The sequence below is a fragment of the Mustela putorius genome, unplaced genomic scaffold, assembly GCF_011764305.1.
Source record: "Mustela putorius furo isolate JIRA1106 unplaced genomic scaffold, ASM1176430v1.1 tig00003863_pilon_pilon_pilon, whole genome shotgun sequence".
Taxonomy (NCBI): Eukaryota; Metazoa; Chordata; class Mammalia; order Carnivora; family Mustelidae; genus Mustela; species Mustela putorius.
Window position 1 is genome coordinate 18,252,595 of NW_025422015.1, and position 23,967 is coordinate 18,276,561.

At 35.6% G+C, this 23,967-nt stretch overlaps 1 protein-coding gene across 1 annotated transcript in view; it reads right to left on the minus strand.

Moving 5' to 3' along the window:
• PDE7B (phosphodiesterase 7B) overlaps positions 1-15,206 on the minus strand; it is a 310,452-nt gene extending 295,246 nt beyond the window's left edge. The window contains exon 1 of the mRNA XM_004740264.3: positions 14,787-15,206. Within this exon, the coding sequence (XP_004740321.1) occupies positions 14,787-14,807 (21 nt within the window). The 5' untranslated portion in view covers positions 14,808-15,206. The remainder of the gene's footprint in view (positions 1-14,786) is intronic.
• Between the last annotated feature and the right edge of the window lie 8,761 nt (positions 15,207-23,967).

Sequence of the window (23,967 nt, forward strand, 5' to 3'; positions counted from 1 at the left end):
AAATAAAAATTTTTGAGTGTTTATAACACATATGGAGTATCATTTTCATTCAATGACATATTTGCTTGTATGAAACAATTAGGACAATAAAGAAATTTGTTAATAGCTCATTGTAGTTAATTTATATTAGCTACAATCTAAAACATTAGCTTCCAGTCACAAAAATCATAAATCAAGAATTAAATAATACTTTTATGTAGCTATCTTTAATTGGAAATGTGAGGTGCAGATAAAAGTCTGTCTATTACAAATAGTTCTTAGACCCAAGGTCTCATTAGGATATTAACAATCTTCAAAATAATAGTTTGTCAAAGAGCTATTGGAAAATAATATATAATAATTATATAATAAGGAAAATAATTATATAATGAGGTGATTACACTGTTGAGATTATAATTCTTATATTGTTTAGCTTTTGCATAATGGTTATAATGACCATAGTAAAATTAGGCAGGTGAACACATACTAATTTTTATCTATTTAATCATGACTTCGATGAATACAACTTCTCATTTTTAAATTTATTTCAAATATATAAGAAAAGACAATAAATTTTTTTTGAAAAACGAGAATTTACCACTGGTGCATATAATGCCACATCAATTAACCTTAATACTTTCTTCCCTTTCCCTCTTTTCACAGCCATTAAAGATATGAAAGGCAAGACAATTTGATCCAGTCAGGATCAATAGCAGATAATACATATAAACACTCAAAATATATAAATAAAACAGTTACAAAGACTTTAAAACAGTATGTAGAATATAGTCAAGGATATGAAAGACAAGACTAAGAATTTTGAAAGAGATCTAGAAACTACAAAAAAGAATGTTAGAATTCTAGAACTGAAAAATGCCATAACAGAAGTTGCAAACTCCTTTAATGGATTAAGTGCGAGATTGTATACAGCTGAATAAAGAATTAGGAAAATAAAATATTGGTCAAAAGAAAATGTCTAAAACGAAGAACAAAGAGACCAAAGGTGAACGATGAGGGTAGAAGTATTCAAAGATAAGTATATATGTAATTGGGGTCCCATTAAGAATAGTGTGAGAGAATGGGACAGAAGCAATGTTGAAAAAGAAAATGAATGGTAATTTTCCAAAATTGCTGAAAGATATCAAGATGCACACTTAATACATCATATAAACCCTCACAGGAATAAATGCAAAGAGAATCACAACAAAGCAATAATGGTAACACTATTGGAAATTGAAGGTATAAAGAACTACAAATCATCAAGGAAATTTTTGTAAAAAGGAGAGATTGCTTTTAAATGCTGTTTTCTGACTTCAAGAAAAAAAAACAAAACAGTGAAAGTTTTAAAGCAATATAATAATGTCTTGAAGTGAGGAAAGAAAACTACCAATCTAGAATTTTATTTCCAGGAAACATTCACATTTAAAAAGGGCAAAATAAAGTCGTTTCAGACAACGAAAACCTAAACTAAATTATGAATAAACTAAAAGAAGTTCTATATGCAATCACAGAGATGCTGGAAGTAATTAAGTGTATATATGACTGTATAAAAACATAATAATGTATTTATTATGGGACTTAAATTATATAAAATTAAATACCTGAAAACAGCATATAATTCAGGAGAGGTATAAAAATAGTTAAGACATTCATTCAAAGGTTCTCAATTTTTGCTACAGTAATAAAAATACTAATTTTCATCATACTTTGATTAGGTCAAACATACATTCTGTAACCTCAGTAGTAACCAGTAAAACATGTGAAAGAATTTAAAAATAACAAGCTAATGGGAAAGGAAAATTCAATGACAAATATACTTAACCCAAGAGATGACTAGCAATGAGATAAAAGGAAATCTAAAACAGGAAAACAAATGGAATGTAGAGAGTAAGTCGGCACTTAAATAAAAAAAAAAATCACTATTACATTAAATATAAAAGGGCTGAATACTCCTCTGAAAAGACCTATATAACCAAACTGAATGATAAAGCAATACATCCACTATAAAGAGACAAATCTAAAGCATAAACATATAGAAAATTTAAAACTAAAAGAATGAAAAATAGGTCACACATAAAGCATTGATGGACAAAAAAAAAAAAAGGATACTTTATTATACGAGAAGTTTCATTTCACCAGGAAGATATAATTTGTCTAAATGAAGTATTTATCAACCTCTCCGTATCATCCCATTTCCTTAAGGAGTCTTTTTAGCTTCTCTTTCCAACACTATATTTGTTAGTGAGTCTTTTTGGAAGGAGATAAACTATTACGATATGTAAGAATGTTCTGCTTCCCAAGAACCAATTATCACCCCACAGTGAAGGTATGATTTAACAGCACACCATTAAAATATTAGTTTATTAGTTTATATAAAAATGCTGATATTCAGCTATTTGATCCATAATGGCAATTTCATATCTCTAACACAATATAATGAAGTAAAAGATGGCAGTATTAAAAGGAAAAATAGACAAATCCACAATTATCTGGAGCTGTTAACATTCCTCTTTCAGTAATTAGAGGAAGAAAAAAAATCAGTAAAGATGTGGAAGATCTGAATAATGCAATTATTGAATTTTCTAACTGGCATATATAAAGCACTATACCTAACAACCACAGAATAAACATTCATTTCAAGTGCATGTGAAATGTTTACAAAAGTTGACCATATGCTGGGTCACACATACAAGTTGCAACAAATTTCAAAGACCTAAATCATACACAGTATGATCTATGATCACAGTAGAATTATACTAAGAAACAATGACAAAAAGATAACTAGGAAATCTCAATATACTTAAAAATTAATAAATGCATTTTTAAATCATCTGTGAGTCCAAAGAGAAATTACAAATGAAACTATTTTGAATGAACTCATAATGGAAGCGCTAAATTTTGGGACACAGCTAGAACTGTTAGAGGAAAATCTATAGCTTTAAATGTATATATTCAAAAAGAAGAAAGACTGAAAAGTAAATGAGCCAAAAACAACAAAAACAATAACAACAACAACAAAATCATTTGGGAAAACAGAAAAACAAAACAAAACAAAAACTCAGCAAATAAGTCTAAAGAAAGGAACAAGAAGGAAATAATAAAGAACTGAAATTAAAAATAGACAACAAACATAGATAAATGAAAAGGATTTTAAAAAAATAAAACTTATTTACTTGAAATAGCTAATAAAATTGATCTTGACAAAACCATAGGGAAAAAAGGAAAAACAGGAATAGCACAATAAATTAATAGCAATAATAAAAAGTAAGACTAATATTAAAACAGGATATTACAAATAACCTCATGCTAGTTTTAAAATTTAGACAAAATAGCTAAGAACAAGAAATATACAACTTACCAAAACTGAAAATAAAAGTAGAAAATCTGAATAGCCTATAAAAGTTAGTGGAATTAAAATTATAACTATAAAAATTTCTATAAAATATTCTAGGACCACATGGATTTATTTATAATTTTTAACAAATATTTAAGGAAAAAATAACAGAAATTTATATAAATTCCCCCAAAATATTTTTAAAAGAATAATTTTTCTAATTTTATGAGGCCTGTGGATCCCTGACAGGGTTGTTACCAAAAAGGATCGTTTTAGGCTAATCTTTTTCATCAACACAGTTTCAAAATCCTGAAAATTATTAGCATTCCAGAAACAAGGAAATGAGGGATTTAGGGAAAAAAAAAAAAAAGCACAACATATCATGACTAAATTGCAATTATTTTAGGACTTCAAGTTTGATTTGACATTGTAAAATCAACCACCATCACAATAGAATGATACAGAAAAATCATATGATAGGTATCAAAAAAATTTGAGGAACGCCTGGGTGGCTCCGTTGGTTAAGCCGCTGCCTTCGGCTCAGGTCATGATCCTGGCATCGTAGGATCGAGTCCCACATCGGGCTCCTTGCTCGGCCGGGAGCCTGCTTCTCCCTCTGCCTCTAGCCTGCCACTCTGTCTGCCTGTGCTTGCGCTCTGTATCTCTCCCCCGCCCCTCTCTCTAACAAATAAATAAAAATCTTAAAAAAAAATCCGATAGGTATTCATTCATTAAAACTAGCAAACTGGAATAGAAAGAAACTACCAAATATTATAAAGAATATCATACTAAGTGTAAAAAAAATTGAAAGCTCTCCTGAGATTTGAAACAATCCATTTACCCAGTGTTACCCTCTTCAACAATTTACTGACAATTCTAGCTAGCACAATAAGACAAAGTTCAGTATGGAAAAAGAAGATAAAAAACTGTCAATATAGAGATAGTAAGATTGTCTACCTAGAAAATGAAAGAAATCTACAGAATAAAGTATTATAATTCATAAGTGAGTTAAGCAATGTTGTTGATAAATTGATATAAAATAATCTGTTTTTTAAAAAATATTTATTTATTTATTTGACAGAGATCACAAGTAGGCAGAGAGACAGGCAGAGAGAGAGGAGGAAGCAGGCTCCCTGCTGAGCAGAGAGCCCGATATGGGGGCTCGATCCCAGGACCCTGGGATCATGACCTGAGCTGAAGGCAGAGGCTTTAACCCACTGAGCCACCCAGGTGCCCCTAGAAAAATCTGTTTTTCTAAGTATTAGCAACAAAAGTTAAAATTGAAATTGAAGAGATAACATTCTGAATAATATCAAAATATGTAGCAAAAAATGTGTAAAATGGCCACAAAACAAGCTAGAAGATATTATTGAGAGAATTTAATAGAGTCCTAAATAAATGGAGGGATATACTATGTTATAAATTTGAAGAGTCAGGAAAGATGTCAGTCTTTCCAAACTGATCTATGATCAATATCGTAACAGTGTTTCGTTTTACAGGAAGGAAACTAAGTTAATTTATAATTTATATGGAATGAAGAAGGACCAAAATAATCCTGAAGAAGAAAACAGAAGATTTTACGAAAACAGAAGATTTTACCAAGGGGAGAAAATATATATAACATATATAGCAATCATATATATATGATTTTATATATATGATAAATATATATAAAATATATATACATATATATTTTATATATTAAAATATATAAAGAATTCTTATAAGTTAATATCTAAATGACTTGTTTAAAAATTTGACAGAGAATGTTTACCTGACCTATAACAAGTGAAAAAATGCTCCAATTTATTAATAATCAGGAAAATGCAAATTAAAACCAAGATAAGCTATCATTACATACCTACTAAATGCTAATAAGTAAGGTTATGGGGAAGTGATCTATCATATGGAGTTGGTAAGAATGTACATTATTTGAACCATTTTGAGCAATTTTTCGAATTTTCTACTAAGGTTGAACATTAACATTCTCTGTTGGCTAGCAACTTATTCCTAAGTATACGTTCAACAGAAATACAGGTACATGTGCACCAAAGATGTGTAACAAGAATACTCAGGCCAGTATTTTTTATAATATTAAAAAACTAGATGCAACACAAATGTTTTTCCACAGCAGAATGAGCAAACAAATTCTTGCATATTCAAATAATTAAACACTATGGAATAGTGAAAATAAACAAAATACAACCATATTTAACAACTGAATGAGTCTTACCCTGTAATGGTGAATGGCAGAATGGAGGAGGCATGATGGATTCCTGAGGTGGCAATAATGTAATAATGTTCAAGTTCTTGGCTTGGGTCATGATTGCACAGGTTCACTTACAATAAGTGAATTGTTATGTTTATTTATATGATGGGTATTTTTCTGTATGTGCACTATTGTTTAATATAGAAAATTTTAAAAATTAAAAAAACAATATTTCCCTTAAATGTTTAAAGCACCCAGCAGCACTATACACAAAATAGCTACAACTTCATGAAATAATTTTTATATTTTGTAAGAAAATAGTACCAACTCTTAACACACATGATGCTTACTGTCTTTCACACAGTGTTCTAAGCAGTTTACAGGTAAAACTCATTTGATCTTCTCAACAATCATATGATGCACTACTATAAACTCTTTTATTTTATAGTAAGTCCAGTGAGGCCCAAAGAGATTAAATAACTTTCTTGGGATCATATTGCTAATAAGCGAACCACAATGAATTGCACCAGATTCTGCACTGTTCACCATTACACTATACTGCCTCTGACAGCCAAAATTCTGAAGTATAAAGTGTCAGATTCATCCATTGTGAATCCATTTAAAAAGAAATAGTATTGTTCCTTTATATATTAGAACATCCTATAAGTAAATATACCAAGTAGATTGCTTTAACATTTGAAACATACTTTTATGTTTTGCATAAATTTTTTTCAATTCATGCTTAGAATGATTCAAAATGAACTTGAAACATAAAGCATTTTAAACATATAAAAGCAATAAAAATTTGTCATTAAAAAGCTGGGGTTGTATACCAATTCTGTCAGCTGTAACTTCTGTGAACCTCAATTTTCTTGCCATTAAAATAGGCATAACTAATCTTTTCCTAACAGGAATCTTTCAAGAATGAGGTGACTTGACATTTGTGCTATGAATCGAGTGATTAATTACATATGAAAGTCAATTCATCTTTGCAGTAAGTCCTAGAAATTTTAGAACCTAAAGTTACTTCACTTTAAATTTACATTTCAGGGGCACCTGGATGGCTCAGTTGGTTAAGCCTCTGCCTTCAGCTCAGGTCACGATCTCAAAGTCCTGGGATCGAGTCCCCTGTCAGGCTCGATGGGCAGGCTCTCCCTGCCCTCCCCATGTCAGGTTCCCTGCTCAGCAGGGAGTCTGCTTCTGCCTCTCCTCATGCTCTCCTACTCTTATAAATAAATAAATAAATATTTACATTGCAGAAATACAAAAGTCAAAAACTCTAAATAACTTGCTGAAACTATTACTCTCAGAAAGACTACCAACTGGAACTTAAACTCAAGGCTTTAGATTACAAGTTTAGTGCCCCTTGTAAAAGTTTGAACCTTGGGGTGCCTGGGTGACTCAGTCGTGAAGTGTCGGCCTTTGACTCCTGTCATGATCCCAGGGTCCTGGGATTCAGCAGCATTGGGTTCCCTGCTCCATGGGAAGCCTGTTTCTCCCTCTTCCACTCCCACTCCATCTGCTTGTGTTGACTCTCTAGCTGTCTCTCTTTGTCAAATAAGTAAATAAAATATTAAAAAAAAAGTTTGAACCTCATTTTTTTCTTCCTGATTTCCTTTCTCTTTCACAACATAACATACAAACTGAATTTTTAAAGAAAAATTATAATTATTATCATTTAATCTAATAAATGCATCTATTTCTTTTGGTAAAGAATTACATTAAAGGATGCATTTTCAGTAGGGTATATTCTCCAAATCACTGTCTTCTTGACATGAATTACCACATAAAAAGCTTTTATATAAATTTGTCTTCAAGTTTGAGAAGTCCTTGCTTTTAATCTCTTTCTCATGCACTCACACGTAAACACTTGGGGCAATATATTAATTTTAAAAAGAGGACAATATTTCTCAATTATTATAAGTCAATGAATAATTTTATGTGATTAATGATTTTTTTAATAATTTTTTGATTTTAATGATTTTAATTTTAATGATTTTTTTAATAATTAAAATAGATTTATGAAGACAAGTTTAGAATGTTGGCTCTGGTCATTCAAAACCTGCAATCAAACAAATTCCTATCTGTTTTATGTTTATCCTTTTCATTTTATTTTTACTTAAAGATTACTCTTTACTCCAACATAATATAAAGTCTAGAAAAATATAAAATAAAAAGTACTGAATAACAAAAATGACTAATATTTACATTTTCCCAATCAAATTAAAAACCAAATTGAACATGTTTTCATTTAGTTGAAAAAGCAAGAACAGTATCTTACAGACATAGAAATATGCTATATTTCTATTTCATGGAAAACAACTTTTTTCTTAAATTTAATGACCTTTTCTAAATCAAGGCGTTCTTTAGACCTTTGTATTACTGCAGCATCTCCTTTCTATAAGAATGCTTCTACACTTTTGTGAATGACTGAGTTCTTTCATCTGACCAGACACAGCTGGCAAGTGGCATAATGAGAAAGGGAAATGAAAGTCTTTTTTTTTCCTCCTGTAAAACCAAAAAATATATAAATCGTATTCAAACTGAAGCGTTAGTTGCTTGTATTGCAACAAATGACACATTTTAATACACATAAGTGTTTTCTACTGTTTTGTGAACACATGATATTATAGTAAATTTTAATTTTAAAGGTCTATCAATAACGTGTGGTTTCCCTAAATACTATTTGGATGAATATAAATTTTGGGTCTTTAATTAATTCAAAAAACTAAACCAACCTGACCAATTCTAAAGCAGAAAATTTAGACAAAATGTTCAAAACAATAAAATATGTACAGTAAAATATGTATATACAGTTTATGGAAAAAAATCTCAAATAGTTGGGCATACAATGGACCAAAATATTTTCTTAGACATGTGTAAAAGCTAGAAGGAACTTTGACCTTCACTAAGCCCCTTGTTTTTTCCAGGAGGAAACTGGAGTTCAGAGTGATGATTGGCCCAAAGTTACTCAAGCAGGAGTTGTTCCTTGCTGGTCATACTGCGCTCCTTCGTCATGTCAATGACATATGGGAAGAACTCAACAGGATTGAAGGAAGAAGCAAATGAAGCAATTTAAAAAACAAAACAGAACTCTTCTTTTACTTTCTATTTTTTTCTCAACTTTAAATATCACACAATAAAAATAAATATTTTTCATTTCCCCACTGTAGATGTAATAAACTTGTGGGGAGAAAAGCTGAACGATTCTAAAGTATATGCATGAAAAGTACGTTTTGCTCCCCATCCTGTATTCCAAGTTCTCCCAGAGGTGTCCATCGTTTAAGATTTTTATTGGAATTTCCAGAAAATTTCTGTTGGTGTGTATGAATGTGTATATATAGTTGTGGAAATGTTTAGCCTTTTTTTTCCTTAATATGTCTTAAAAATTCCATATTTGTGCTTGCGGATCTAGCACATTCTTTTAAATAACTATCTGTTTTCTAATGTACATATTTAAAGTAACATTTTCAACAACTCACCTATTATTGGATTTAGGAACCTTCTTGTTCTTTTTATATTACAGAATATAAAATGAACATAATTTGATATGTTCTTAGGCTAAGATTTACCAAGGTCAACGAATATTTAAGTCATTGACTATTTGATATCTTTTTGATACCAAGTCAGACCAAATCAGGCATATGTTAACCACCTTATGTCTACACCTGGACCTAGGGAAACAGCCCTAAGCCCAGATTGGCCCTAGACCTGACCTCCAATTGCAGGAGAAGATAGGCGTATTCCTAAAACTCAGAACTCTTAAATATATTTCAGTATATTTAAGTCAGGTATTAAACCCCCTTTTTGAACAAAATCTTTACTTTGTATGTCTGAAGCAGTGGGCTGGTAATGATCATTTTCATCATGTGATGATAAATTTCATCAAATATCCTGTTAAAAGGATATTTTATGTATTTCTTATTTATATGTTAATTATGACAATGCAAAACACAAAAGGTCTTAATAAGAAAACAATCTGGAATTTTAATAAAAAATCTTAGGTGAATTTACCAACTACTAGAAAGGAAAAACTAAAAAAAATATTACTCCAAATTTTACTAAAGGAAACTCCATCAACATCTCATTACTAATCTTAATTTTTTCCATCTTCTCCCTACAAATGTAGGAAAGGGAGGAGACAAGGAAGGGAGGGAAGGAGGAAGGTTAAATGTATGACATAAACTTTCTTTACTGGCATGTCAGCTAAGGCTATTATTATCCTACTTCTATACTACATGCAAATAGATGTATAAAGCAGCCATGAAAGGATTTAGATTTTCAAAATATTGGTGTATTTATACAGTATTACATTAAAACCTGTATATTGTTTAATAAGTTCCTGTGTGTTTAGTGTTGAGTTATTTTTAGGTTTATCTGAAACTACAAACCTTGCTCCCTGTTCTCCATGGTTGAGTTGGTAACTGTAAATTGTCACATAGAGGAGATGCCAGGATGAATGTTCTGACCCAATCTGACTGGTGAGATCTGACTGGATCTCACCAGTGTGTCTGGATTAGGGGAGCTGAACTGCATCAATCCCACCACTAGGATGAGGCAGTGACCCTGGGCCATCAGGGCAAAGTTCTCAGAGCAGCTACTCAGTGGACAACTGATTCACCAAAGAAAATGTTCTTTGTCTGAGGATTCCTCCAATTGGATTATCCACATGTTTTCAATTATGCTAAAGAAACCAGAATTGGGTTAAGGAGATATTGAACTAAATAATATAGAAAATCCACAATAATGATTGGCACTCAGGAGAAAGATTCTTGTTATGTAACATTATAGTACCCACCTACAATGAACACAGAGCACGTCCCTTACTGTATGAAGGAGTGTTGCCGCCATGGAGCAGCCCATTACCCTAGCACAAGAGAACCGGGGCAAGCCTGGGTGATCGTCTCTGGGGAGCAATAGTCTTCCTGAGGAAAAATTCTCCAAAACCTAGGACTTTGTTTGGCTTTTGTTTTTCTTAGGCAATGAGAGTATTTTGGAGGTGAAATTATGTGAATTTGGAAAACTGAGCAAAGGCAAAGTAGAAAGGGAAGTGGTAGAAATAAAGGATGGGAGAGATGGAAGAATAAAAACAAATGGATGCTAAGAAGTCAGATATTAATCTTGTCAGATTTGGGAAGGAAAACGGCATTCTACAAATATTCCAATGGCCGCATTTAAAGATGAGGAAACTGAGGCCCCCCAAATTTAAGAAATGTGCACTAACTCACATGGGTTATCTCCATAAGTTCTGAGCTGCTAGGTAAGCTTTCCTAACACTGAGGGCATTTCCCAGAACACCACCACATTGCATCAATAACTCAAGCCCATTGCAGTTTGTGACCATTCCCTGCTTGTACCAAATGGCTGCTGGCATCTGGGGCTGCTGTTAAAGTTCTCCTGCTTTCTATGACTCCTTGGGGTTCCAAGTTCAAACGATGATAGAGAAGACACCATCATCACCATTGATTTAGTTCACTGACTTAATTCACCATCTCCATCCTGTGCAGTAACTTAATTCGGCCCCTGGAGAAAACTTCAGATGTCTTCAATGTTATATTTTTGTATTTTTTTTAATAACACCATTATATATGTTATTTTAGAAGAATGGCAATGCCTTTAATTGATCATATTAAAGATCACCATAATAGAAATAAATACATAGATAGAAAATTTAGTTTTCTTCTTAAACTCCAATTAGCATAGTTTCACATCTTCAGTTTCACTTTTCCTCATCACTACCTCCCTCCAAACTTTGCTTTGTTCTTCCATTTCTCTGCAAAGACTCTGCTATTCACTTATATGTTTATCCAGAATTTAAATTTCCCAAAGGTAGAAATTGTTGTTTATCTATCTTTGTATTCATTCATGGGACATGTAGAAAATACACAGTGATGTTTTTGAATAAAGGTTTGATGTTTTCACATTTATACATATATATTATTTTAAAAACTCTAAATTAAGAATACTATAAAAAGTTTCAAATAAAAAGCACTGTTAGAAACACAATACAATCAGTTTCCTTTATAGATAATGAAACTGAAGTGAAGAGTGAGCAAGTAGCTCAGTCACCCAGCTAGTTAGAGCCTGAAGAGAATATCCACTCTGGTCTCCTGTCTCTGCCTCCTGATTTTGTTGCTGCTGTCATTGTTTGTTTTGTTTTGTTTTGTTTTGTGTACTCCATGCAGTCATTTTCTAATAAGTACAAATGAAATCATTTGGATACCTAAATGATTCTTGGAAAAGTATAAATACCTTGGTTATACACTAGAACTTTGACACGCTTCACTCTCTGCGTTCAAATCTCTAAGTGCTTGTGTATAGTAGATATTCAGTCAGTTTGGGTTTCTACATCCCTTTTTCCCTTCTCTCCCCCAAATTTCCATATCAATTACCCAAAAATTGCTAATACACCAAGTATGTACCATCTCACACATCAAAGTTAGCACGTCCACTTAGTCACCCCAGATGCTCCTGGAAGCCAACAGTACAGATCACAAGGCTGCTCTCATGTGAATGATGGAAGTGCTCTCCAAGGCACATCATTGGGAGAAATGCAGGTGCCACCATGAAGAAGCACTGTTAGAGAGGACCTCATTACATGTCCAAATGCCAAATCCCTTCTTCCTCAGCCAGATGTACATCTTAGAGGAGAGGTTCCTACTTGTCTCTAGGCTACTTTTGGGATACACGTGCAAAGTAGCACATGTGTGCCCACCATAGGATGGTGGATTTTTGGAAGAAGATATTCTGTATATCCAGGGTCCCCGGTAAGTGACCTACTTTCCCCAATAAGATGTCCCCCAAAAGTCAGTGTCAGTTGAGCTACTTAGACTACCTGTTAGCTTTTACATTTAGATGTTTGGAAATCTATCCTAATTTTTAATTTTGGTGGTTCTCTTTAATATAATGAAGACCTCTTTATCTTGCTTGAGATTAGTCTAGGGCTTAAAAAATTCCTTCCAACACTGTTCTGTGAGTTGGCAAGCAGCTTCCTCCGTGATTTGAGCCTAGCTAACAACCTTGGACTTTGGAAGATTAATTACTAGGCAGATGCATTTTCAAGGTGGTTCATTTTCACTTTGAGGAAACTTGGTCATTTTACTTTTGCATCTGTTTGGAGTAGGATGTCCTTTGGCTGAAAATAACACAGGTCAATGCTGAGAATGCCCTCCTCTGTACTACTGTTGTGCTGATTTCTAGATTACATTTTAGGCCGGACTGACACCAAAAACATTTTTCAAAGACAGTAAAAAATGCCATACTTTTGAAGCATTTAAATAATTTACAATATATGAAGGGTAGTAAGTGCTCAACAAGTATTTTAACTAGGTATTTATTGAGAACTGACAATAAACAGCTTTGTGCTGAAAACCATGTAAAGCACCAAAAGGTGCACTGGTACGATTTTCCCTAAGTCGATGTCTGTTCATGACACATCTTGAATTTTTCCACACTTATCCTAAGTAACTTGATTCCAAAAAGGTTTTTTGTCAGCTAATTTGCTGACTTAGAGTCACCACTGATTTTTGTCTCCTTTTGGTCAACTGAGCCAGTACAGTCTGAAATTGGACAGCTTATGGTATCAGGTAAAAATCCTTACAAAGAGGGTACAATCTTCGGAGTTGCAACTAGTTAACTTTGGGCTTCTACTTGCTACAAAAAGCAACTTCATTTTATTGGAGAAAATGTCAATCAAGACGCAACTACTGACACCCATCTTTGTTTCCCCAGCGGGTAATACAAGATAAAGCAGAGGAAATGGAGGGACCGCATTTGGAACACACAAAGTCCTTGTTTTCCCACTAGGCGCTGGAGAAAAGCAATTGTCCATTCACAGCACATCCTTTGCATTTCGGAGCTAATATTTTCACAGTTCTTAACTTAGTACATCACAGTTTCATGCAGTTAATTTTGTTAACCCTTTGAAATGCACTATGTCTTTGATATCTTGCTTAATATTTCTAACATGACCCACTTTTTAAAATTTCTGTTTCTCGAGGTGGAGAGTAGAAATCTTAAAAAAAAAAAAATCAGTAAGAAATTTTGGAAACAGAGTCATGGTTTTGAATAATCCCGTCTTACTTGCTATTGCATAACTTTGAGAAGGCTAATAAGGAAATCCAGGTTAACCATATGTTACTGGAATTGCTTTGGCAAAATTGGACTCTTTGCACAGAAATGATTTTTAGCAGGGGTTCCCCTCAACGCATAATAATAACGTGTCATTGAAAACAACATTATGTTATTTGCCCTGCTTCCTGCAGCAGTTAGTGTGTTTACTGTCTATGCCTGCCTTCTGATGCAAAGAGGTTTACTCAAACAGTCACTCTGCCCAAAGCCCATAAAGAACAGGATCTATGGATGATTAATTAGATCCCCGGCTCAATCACTGAGGTCCCTAATTAAATATCTCACTCTGCTTTCAACTCTTGCAGGAAAAGAAAATTAGCAAATTCACAGGGTTAATAAAGAATTTTTTAGTTTCCTTTATAAAAAGTAAGATCTAAAAACCATGGATCATCTAACTCAGCGCCTGCACCTCTTCTGCCGACTTCCAATTCCAGAATATTTTTTTAAATGCAACAAGGTGATAAAGTGCATTTTCCTCAGGAATTCGTTTTTCTGACATACCTTCTACAAGTTTTTCTACCTTCAGCCCTATTACCTATTAGCTTATTCCTACTAATTTTTTCTTCTTGAAGTCTGCTATCAACCAACATGGCAAACTCAAGATAAAAAAAAAAAAAAAAAAAAAAAACAGAAAAAACCCTGATTTTCTTTTTCCCTGTCCTGCAGTCCTCACCAATCTCTGTACCAATATTTTCCTGTTCTATCTTCACCGAAAAGAAAAATGAGCCAACTCTAAGGTTTATGTTGAAGAAGAAGTATTGCATTCATTACAAAAGAAGGGAAAAAGGAATCCTCCTCCATGGGGGCTCAAAGTGCAATGAAAATCCCGGAGTCTCGCATTTAGGCTGGTTGGAATGAAAGGGTTAATTCAGGGTAAGTGATAATGTTTAGTCCCTTCGCCTAGAAAAAGGAAGGAAATTCAAAAGCTGGTTGCTGTAGTAACAATCACAGACCAAAAAAAAAAAAATATATATATATATACACACACACACACACACACACACACACACACACACACACATATATGTATATATATATACACACAGGTTCGTTTTAAATAAAACTCCTGCCATCTCTCTGTGATTCCGTTCTCTCAAGAAAAATGAGCTTGCCGCTTAAATTTGTTGTACCTACCTCAACCATTAAACAAGACATTTAACCATACTGGCAGTTCTGTGACCTTTGAATGCTGTGAAATCTCTGAGCGGTGCTGCTTGTTCATGAAGACTTGTGCTGCAGAATCCAGCAACTTCATCCAGGATTAGGAATATAATTAAGTAAAAACAAGGGGAAAAGAAAAGAAAAGAAAAGGAAAGGAAAGAAACACAAAAGCACGCAGAGAAATCGAGAGAGAAAGAAGGTAGAAAGAGAGATTGTCTCTGGGTGAGTACACGACTTTTCTCCCAGGCAAGAGCTGGGATAGAGCCGAGCCTGCTGCAGTGCCCAGACCCACGACTGGCTGGGGGAGCAGGCAGGCAGCCGGCCTGCTAGGCTGGGAGGTGCTGTCAGTTGCCACAGGCGAGGAAAAGCAGAGACCAATCGGCTTCAACTCTGGCGGCTTACTGAAGTGGAGCCTTTTCTGTTTATGTTTCCTCATTTCAAGAGTGACGTCAAAGGGTTTAGTTTTTCCTCTGCATGTGCTATTAATTTTAAAGTACTGTACTATGGGAAGAATGTGTGTGTGCCTGTGGTTAGTCTGGGCACCCCACTCTCAGGAGAACCCAAGAAACATTTCCTATATTCAGGAATGGAGTTTAAAAATTTAAAATACCTCATGGTTGGGTGTATCAAAAACAAAAACAAAAACAAAAAATAGATAAAAACCTTGAGCTAAATAATAGTGGCAAGATTTATATACTCTTTTTCCAAATGCAAGTTGTGTACATATGCCCACTTGACAGCTGTTGCTTATTTCAAAATGAACTCTTTGTCAGCCTTACCTAAAATGAATTGTTAATCTTTATAGTCATGGATGCAGAGTTCTGCAAATGAGCTGGTGAGTAATATTATGTGCAGGGAAAAACAGAGATCCTGTTTATGCTGCTGATCACTGATTTTCTATCTTTCTTCCAGCTTCTGTGGTGAAGCTTTAGGATTATTTGTGCTAGGGGGATCCTTCCTGCAACTCCCCACAGGGAATCATTTAAGAAGCAGGGCGTGCTGATACCATACAGGCATGCCTGGGATTTCAGCATGTCCTCTTCCCAAACGTGTGAAGGTACAGTTATTTAAGGATTCTTCCTCTACCAGGGGCCCCAGCTTATCCCTGTATTTCTCTTCCTACTCTGGAAAATCTCAGTGGTGGCCATCTGTTGTTTCTCCCTCCTCCATATTCTCTCCCTTCGCCCCCTGCCCCATTTTGCTATTAGAACATCTTTTTTCTTTTGGAAACTTTCCTTTCCCCACCTATGGACCGCACAGCCTTCCTCTGCCACCTCCCTCCTCCCTCTCAGCCCCTGAACCCCCACCCCAACTATGTGACCATAGTGACCCAGACTGGCCAATCAGATTTCTCCATTGCTCTAGACACAGAAAATGTTTTAGGAGTAGGCACATCACTTAAGAAAGGCCAGAGTCCTTTTTCAAATATTAATACTGATTCTTTGGGAAAGGATGTATTTCTCTCTCTCTACAAGCGTACGAGGTAGGGTTAAATAAGCCTGTAGTTGTTAGGATGCATCTTTGATGTCGAAGATACAGCAATGAACAAAACAGATAGTACCTGCCTTCATGTACTTTACATCTGAGGGAAGGGTGAAGACAGGCAATAAAAATAAATAAATATATAATATCCGTTGGTAATAAGGCTTTGAAATAAAGGTAAGTAAGGGCAAAAGTAGTGTGCGTGTGCGTGTGCGTGTGCGTGTGTTTGCTGTTTTAGGTATAATGATCATGGAAGCACTATGATAAAGCAATGTGGAGCAGAGTCCTGAATGAAATGAAGAAGCAGGTCATCTGTGTCTCTGCATTCCAGGCAACAGAAGCTGCATAAAGTCCTAAGACAGGTGAATGCTTGGTATATTCAAAAAACAGGGGAAATAGAATAGCTAGAAGAGAATGAGCAAAAGAAAGAAATGGGTTTAGAGAGATATGTCCCAGGCAAGATCAGGAAGCATCTTTGAAACCAGTTAAAGCATTTAGACTTTATTCTAAGATGGAAAACCTATCAGAGTGTTTTGAACTAAGGAATGCCTATGATCAACATAAATTCTAAAAGGATTTCCTCTCCCTTCTGTGTGGAAAACAGACTTTAGAGGAACAAGGGTAGAAGTAGGGAGGCCAATAATGAGACCATTGCAATAATGGCTTGATCTTCGGTGAAGGTGGGGAAGGTGAAGGGGGCCAGATTCTGGAAGGATGTGTGTGTGTGTGTGTGTGTGTGTGTGTACACATATAGAATTAGCAGGATTTCAAGATGTGGGGTGTGAGAGAAAGAGAGGGATCAGGAATAGTTCCCAGGATCCTCTCTTGAGCAAACTAGAATAGAGTTGGCACTTACTGATAGAGGGTAACTGGAAGAAGAACCTAGTTTTGAGCTGAAATAAAAGTGGTTCTGGGACTTCATTCAACAGCAACAAATATTTATTGATCATGTACTCTGTACAGGCACTGTTTTAAGTGTTAGAGATGAAGAAGTGAACACAAACAAACAAACACAAAGGCCCTTGCCCTCATGAAACTTGGGTTTTTCTGAGAGAAGACAAATCATTACAATAAGGTAGAAGATTATAAAGGATACACTGAATGGGTGATGTGGTATAGATGGTTCTATATATAGAACTGGAGTTCAGGGGACAGTTCCGAGCTATAGATATAAATTTGGAAATCATTGTATATTCAAGGTATTTAACACCATGAGACTGGATGAAATTACCAAGGCAGTGAGTACAGGTGGAAAAGCCCCAGGCAGTCCAAGATTAAGTAGTCAGGAATATGAGAAAGAACAAGTGGAGGAGAGACTGGGAAGGAATCTCCAAGAGATAAGAAAAAAAAAAAAAAACCCAAAAGTGTGATACCTTGGAAGACAAATGAAATTTTCAATGATCAGCCTTGTAAAATGAAAATAGATAAAGACTGAAAATTGACCCTTGAATTTAGAATGTGTAATCATTTGTGTCCTTGACAAAATCAGGTTCAGTACAGTAGAAAGGGTGAAAGGTCAAAAGAGAATTAAAGAGAAAAGTGGGGGCAGACAGTATAGGCAATTCTTTTAAGGTGTTTTTACCCACAGAGAGCTGAGAAACGGGGTACTAACTGGTAGGGAGAGTGGAATCAAGGAGGTCTTTCCAACTGGGAGAAATATCAGTATTTTGTATGCAGTGATAGGAAATATCGAGTTAAGAAGAATAATTAGTGATGCAGAAGAGAGAAGGGGAAATAGTTGGAACACATGGAGTATGTGGTATACTGAATTGCCCTTCAAAGATGCCCAGTCTCTGGAATCTGTGCCTCTATTATATTACATGACAAAAGGGACTTTGCAGATATAATGGAGGTGATGGATCTTAAAAGATGGAGATTGTTGGGGCACCTGGGTGGCTCAGATGGTTAAGTGTCTCCCTTTGGCTCAGGTCATGATCTCAGGGTCCTGTGATTGAGCCCCACATCGGGCTTCCTGCTCAGTGGAGAACCTGCTTCTCCCTCCCCCTCTGCCTCTCTCCCTACTTGTGCTCTCTTTCTCTCCCCCTTTTCTCAAATAAATAAAACTAAAAAAAAAGGGGGGGAGATTATCTTAAATTATCTGGTGTGCTCAATCTAATCATAGGAGCCCTTAAAAACAGAGAACTTTCTTTGGCTGGAAGCAGAAGAGAGATGCAGCAGAAGAAGTTAGAGAAGTTCCAAGTATCAGAAGCATTCAATGCATTGCTACTGGTTTCAGATGTAGGACCTGTGTGCAAGGAAAAGAGAAAACTAAAGGCTATCCCCAGCTGACAAGAAGGGAACAATCACCTTAGTTCCACAGCTGCAAGGCATTGGATTCTGCAACCAACCTGAATGGACAACCTGAAATAAATTCTTCCCTAGAACCTCAAGAAAGAAACACAGCCTTGCTGACACCTTGTTTTCAGCCTTTTGAGATGCTAAGCAGAGTATCTAGCCAAGGCACCTACAGATCTATGAACTAATAAAGTTTCTGTTAATCCATTACAGCAATGATGGAACACTAGTATAAAATGATTGGCTTTAGAAAGCAGCATGGATGATTCATCCACAGAACCAGAAGAGAAGGCAGAGTAAATGGTAGAGATATTGCTAGGTGGATTGTAGTAATGGTGGTGCAAGATTGTGAAAGTTCTCTGTGATTTCTAATTTCTCAATAAAATTGGAACTAAGTATTTTTTTAAAAGATTTTATTTACTTATTTGACAGACAGAGATCACAAGTAGGCAGAGAGACAGGCAGAAAGAGAGAGGGGGGAAGCAGGTTCCCTGATGAGCAGAAATTCCCAATGCAAGGCTCGATCCCAGGACCCTGAGATCATGACCTGAGCCAAAGGTAGAGGCTTAACCCACTGAGCCACCCAGGCACCCCAGGAATTAAGAATATTGGCTAAGAGACAGTATAGAAGAAGTGGTGAAAGTTTGAAGAGAAAAGAAGTGAAATAGTCATCCAGAAGAGTAAAAATAAGGAGTTATCATAGAAAGATAACATAATGGTCAAGAGTACTAAGGGCTTATTTGAGTTTAGTTGTCATTAATTAAAGTGATAATAGAGAGTGTGTTACCTTTACAATATCCATGAGACATTCGAATAGAAATGTCATATGGGCAGCTTGGAGATAATTCTGGGGAGGTAAGGGCAGATGAAATGCTATTGAAAACTATGGGAGGGCATGAAATCATTTGATGAATGAGTATAGACTCAAGGTCGAAAGTCTGGGGTCTTCCAATATCTATTGGGATATTGGAAAATTGAGGATGATCTAGCAAAGGAGACCAAAAATGACTGGACATGGAGGTAGACACACAACCAAGACAGCGGGCTCTCAAAAGTTAAGTTCCAATAGTTGGTGGTGTGGACTGAATGTTTCTACCCTCCCCGGTACTCCCAAGGACACTTACCAATTCATATGTTGAAGCCCTAACTCCCAGTATGACTGCAATTGGAGAAAGGGCCCACAGGGAGGTAATTAAGGTTAAATGAGGTCATAGAGGTGGGACCCTAATCCGACAGGTCTGGTGCCCTTGTAAGAAAGGAAAACACACTAGAACTCTTTGTCTCCACCATGAAAGAACATAGCCAAAGGTTAGCTTTCTGCAAGCCAAGAAGAGAACTCTCAGCAGACACTAACGCTGCTCTCACTTTGATCCTGGTCTTCCACCTCCAGAACTATGAGAAAATAAATTTCTATTTTTTAAGTACCCAGACTATGATATTTTGTTATTCAATCCAAGTGAACTAATACAGTTACGTGAGCCACGAATTCTCTTTTTTTTGCTTGCAGCCACTTCAGTTGGCTTTCTGTTCCTTATAGCAGGAAGAGTCCTAACAAATTCAATATACGGTGTTAATGTTTCCTAGAGGTGACTGTCAACTCTCCTCTACCTGATATAAATACTTCACCATTTGCAGCTTGAAAAACTTTTAAGGATCTATCTGTGTCTGTAACTATATCTATATCTATCTAATCATTTCCACCAAGTACAAAATATTTACTAAGACTACTTATTTGAAATATTAACTGGTTTTCCAAGGCACCATTATTTAACATATATTTTGGAGTATTCTTTGAAACACAACATTTGAAATGACCACATTTTCTGTAATTTATTAGCTATAAAAATAATCCACAAAGAGCCACCTTACTTTGGCCTCTTCATTTTCTTCCCAAATTCCCTTTTTAAATAGCTTATGACTCACAGAAATGACCACTCTTACTCATTTACTTTCCTTTATAATTTAACTCTCTATTTTCTCTATTACCAGAATAGAAAATATAATTCTTCTTGTGCTGCATCTCAAGAAAGATAACTTTCTCAGTGACCTTAGAAATATTAAATTTGCTCAAGGAGTACCTATTGAGCATAAATTATTGACAAAACCCAGTAGTGTATGTTCAACATACTACTGGGGTTGACAGAAATCAACAGATGTGATCTCTACCTTTGAAAGTTATATATTTGGCTTAAAGGGCAATATACATGTTCTTATAAGAGTAATAAGAGGAAAGATGCAGTAAGAATTCTTAAGATGGAAAAAGACACAATGGAAATCCAAAGAAAGGGGAGATTATTTCTCACAAGGGGAAGACTTTGCATAATGTCGGAGATTTCATTTGTCCTGAACCAGGAAGACATGTTATGTTGAGAGACTAACCTGTAGGTTAAGTATAAGGATATGGAAGTACAGGACATGGGGAAGGAATGATATATTGTGAACCCATCATGGTCGATCAGTGAAAATTATAGAACGTTAAATCTAAAATTTGAATTTTACTCATTAGGGAGTAAGGCATTATTAAAGGTCTGCAAGTAGGGAATTAAAATAGTAGTAGAGTATTCCTTTTCGCCGAAAAGTCTAGTGTTAAGTACAGACAATTAAACATATGATTACAATACAAGGGAGTGAGGAATGTAATAGGGGAAGTCCAGGATGATTTGGGAGTATATAGGAGAGAAACCAACACCATATTTTTAACTCAAGGCTTCTCCCTGAAAATACTGACATCTGAGATGAATTCTAAAAGATAAGTAAAAGGTACTCTGGTAAAAAGGAAAAGAACCTGAGATGATTAAGAGCTGCTCCAATAAAAAGGGAGGGTACAAAATGATGAATGCTGAAATGATAAAATAAACATGGACAGGTGAAGATGAGCATGGTTTACTCCAGGGACAGAAGCAAGTTCAGTTTGGTTGGAGTGATAAGAAGTAAACACAGGGGGCATCTGGGTGTCTCAGTCCTACTCTTGATTTCAGCTCAGGTCATGATCTCATGGTTCTGAGATAGAGCACTATGTCAAGCTCCATGCTTAGTGGGGAATCTGCTTGAAATTTTTTCCTTCTGGCTCTTCCCCAACTCACACGTGTGCATGCACACACTCTCTCTCAAATAAATAAGTAAATCTTAAAAAAAAAAAAAAAAAAAAGGAAGAAGAAGTAACTATAGTACGGGGCTTTTAAAGTCATACAAGAAATTGGGACTTTGTTTTAAATGAAATGGGGATATATTGAAAACCTTTAGATAATAAAGGATCGACTTCATATTTTGAAACATAACTTTGGCAGTTATGTGGAGAGCAGATGAGGGAAGTCTGGAGACAAGAAGTCCAGGAGAGAAAGTACAGTAGCTTGGATGAGGATGGTGGTCATGTGGAAGGAGAGATATGAAAAAATTTAACATTGTTCAGGAGATGCCTTCCATGGGATTCAGTGATAGATTGAAGGTGAAAGTTGAAAAGCTTACTACGGGATAAGAATAAGGAACAAGATAATCAAGGACAGCACTCAAGTTTTAGCCATGGCAAATAGGGTGCCATTTACTGAGTTAGGTTTGGAAGGGAACATGATAAGTTCAGTTTGGAACTTAATATCAAAGTGAAGATGGATACGTTGTTGGCAGAAAAACGTAGGTTAGGAGAAGTTTTGAGTACCATCATACATATGGTTGAAATCAGCCATATGTGCTGATGGAATCACTCAGAAAGTGTGCCTAGCATGAGAATAGAAAAGGATCTGAAAAGAAACCAAAAGGAACACAATATTTAAGGGCCAGGAAATGAAAAGAAACCTTAAAAATGGGGACAAAGAGTGGCAACATAGAGAAAAGAGGATGTGGCGTCCATAGGATCTAAGGAAAGTTGTGTTTCAAGACATAAAATATAGTTAATAATGCTAAATCTGCTGAGAGGAAAACAGTACAACATCTTTTATAGCTACTAAACTGCTATAAAACTAAAACATGAAGGTATTGATGTAGGTATAAATAAATAGAAAAATAAGGAAAGAAGTACCTGGGTGGTTCAGTGAGTTAAGCCTCTGCTTGTGGCTCAGGTCATGATCTCAGGGTCCTGGGATCGAGCCCCACATCAGGCTCTCTGCTCAGCAGGGAGCCTGCTTCCCCCTCTTTCTTGCTTGCCTCTCTGCCTATTTGTGATTTCTCTCTCTGCCAAATAAATAAATAAAATCTTTTTTTAAAAAAAGAATTAAAAAAAAGAAAAGCAAATAAATAGAACAGAACAAAGCCCGAAAGTGAACCAATAGGTATGATAAAAGTGGTGTTTTGAATGAGTGAAGGAGGAATAGACTGCTTCAGAAACTGTTGGGACAAGGCTAGCCATTTGTAAATACAATATCAACCTTAGATTCATTCCAAAATCCATTTACAAATATAAAACATATTTAGAAGATTTAAACATGAAAACCTGAAGCTACAAAGTTGCTAGAAAACATACAGCTGGATATATGTGATCTCAAAGTAGAATAGACCTTTAAAAAGGTACTAAAGCAAAGGCCATAACAAAGAGCATTGATAAAGTATCTTTTTTTTTTTTTTAAAGATTTTATTTATTTATTTGGCAGAGAGAGAAAGAGATCACAAGTAGGCAGAGCAGCAGGCAGAGACAGAGGGAAAGCAGGCTCCCTGCTGAGCAGAAAGCCCAATGCGGGGCTGGATCCCAGGACCCTGAGATCATGACCTGAGCCGAAGGCAGAGGCTTTAACCCACTGAGCCACCCAGATGCCCCACATTGATAAAGTATCTTAAGCCAAAGTTAAAGTCTTCTATATGATCAAAGACATTATAAATATATTTTCAGCCTATATAAACCATAATAAATATACATTATTACACATTAGTACATCTCCATCAGAGTTTTTTTTGAAGATTTTATTTATTTGTCACAGAGAGACAGAGAGAGCACAAGCAGGGGGAGTGGCAGGCAGAGGGAGAAGCAGGCTCTCCGCTGCATAGGGAGCCCAATTTGGGATTCTATCCCAGGACCCTGGGATCATGACCTAAGCTAAAGGCAGATGCTTAACCAACTGAGCCTCCAGACATCCCTCTCCATCAGATGTATAAAACAGAGGAGAAAGTCTGGAGGTGGGGAGAAGGCCCAAAAGGAATGCCAATGTTCAAGGGCTAAGCAAACAAAGAGAAGCCTTTAAAACTATGGACAAAGAGTAGTGCCTGGGTAGCTCAGTTGGTTATGCATCTGAATCTTGATTTCAGCTCAGATCATGATCTCAGGATCACGAGATCAAGCCCTGAGTGGAGCCCTGTGCTGGGTACAGAGCCTGCTTGGGATTTTCTCTCTCCCTCTCCCTCAGCTCCTCCCTCTTCCAACCCCCACATTTCTCTCAAAAACAACAACAACAAA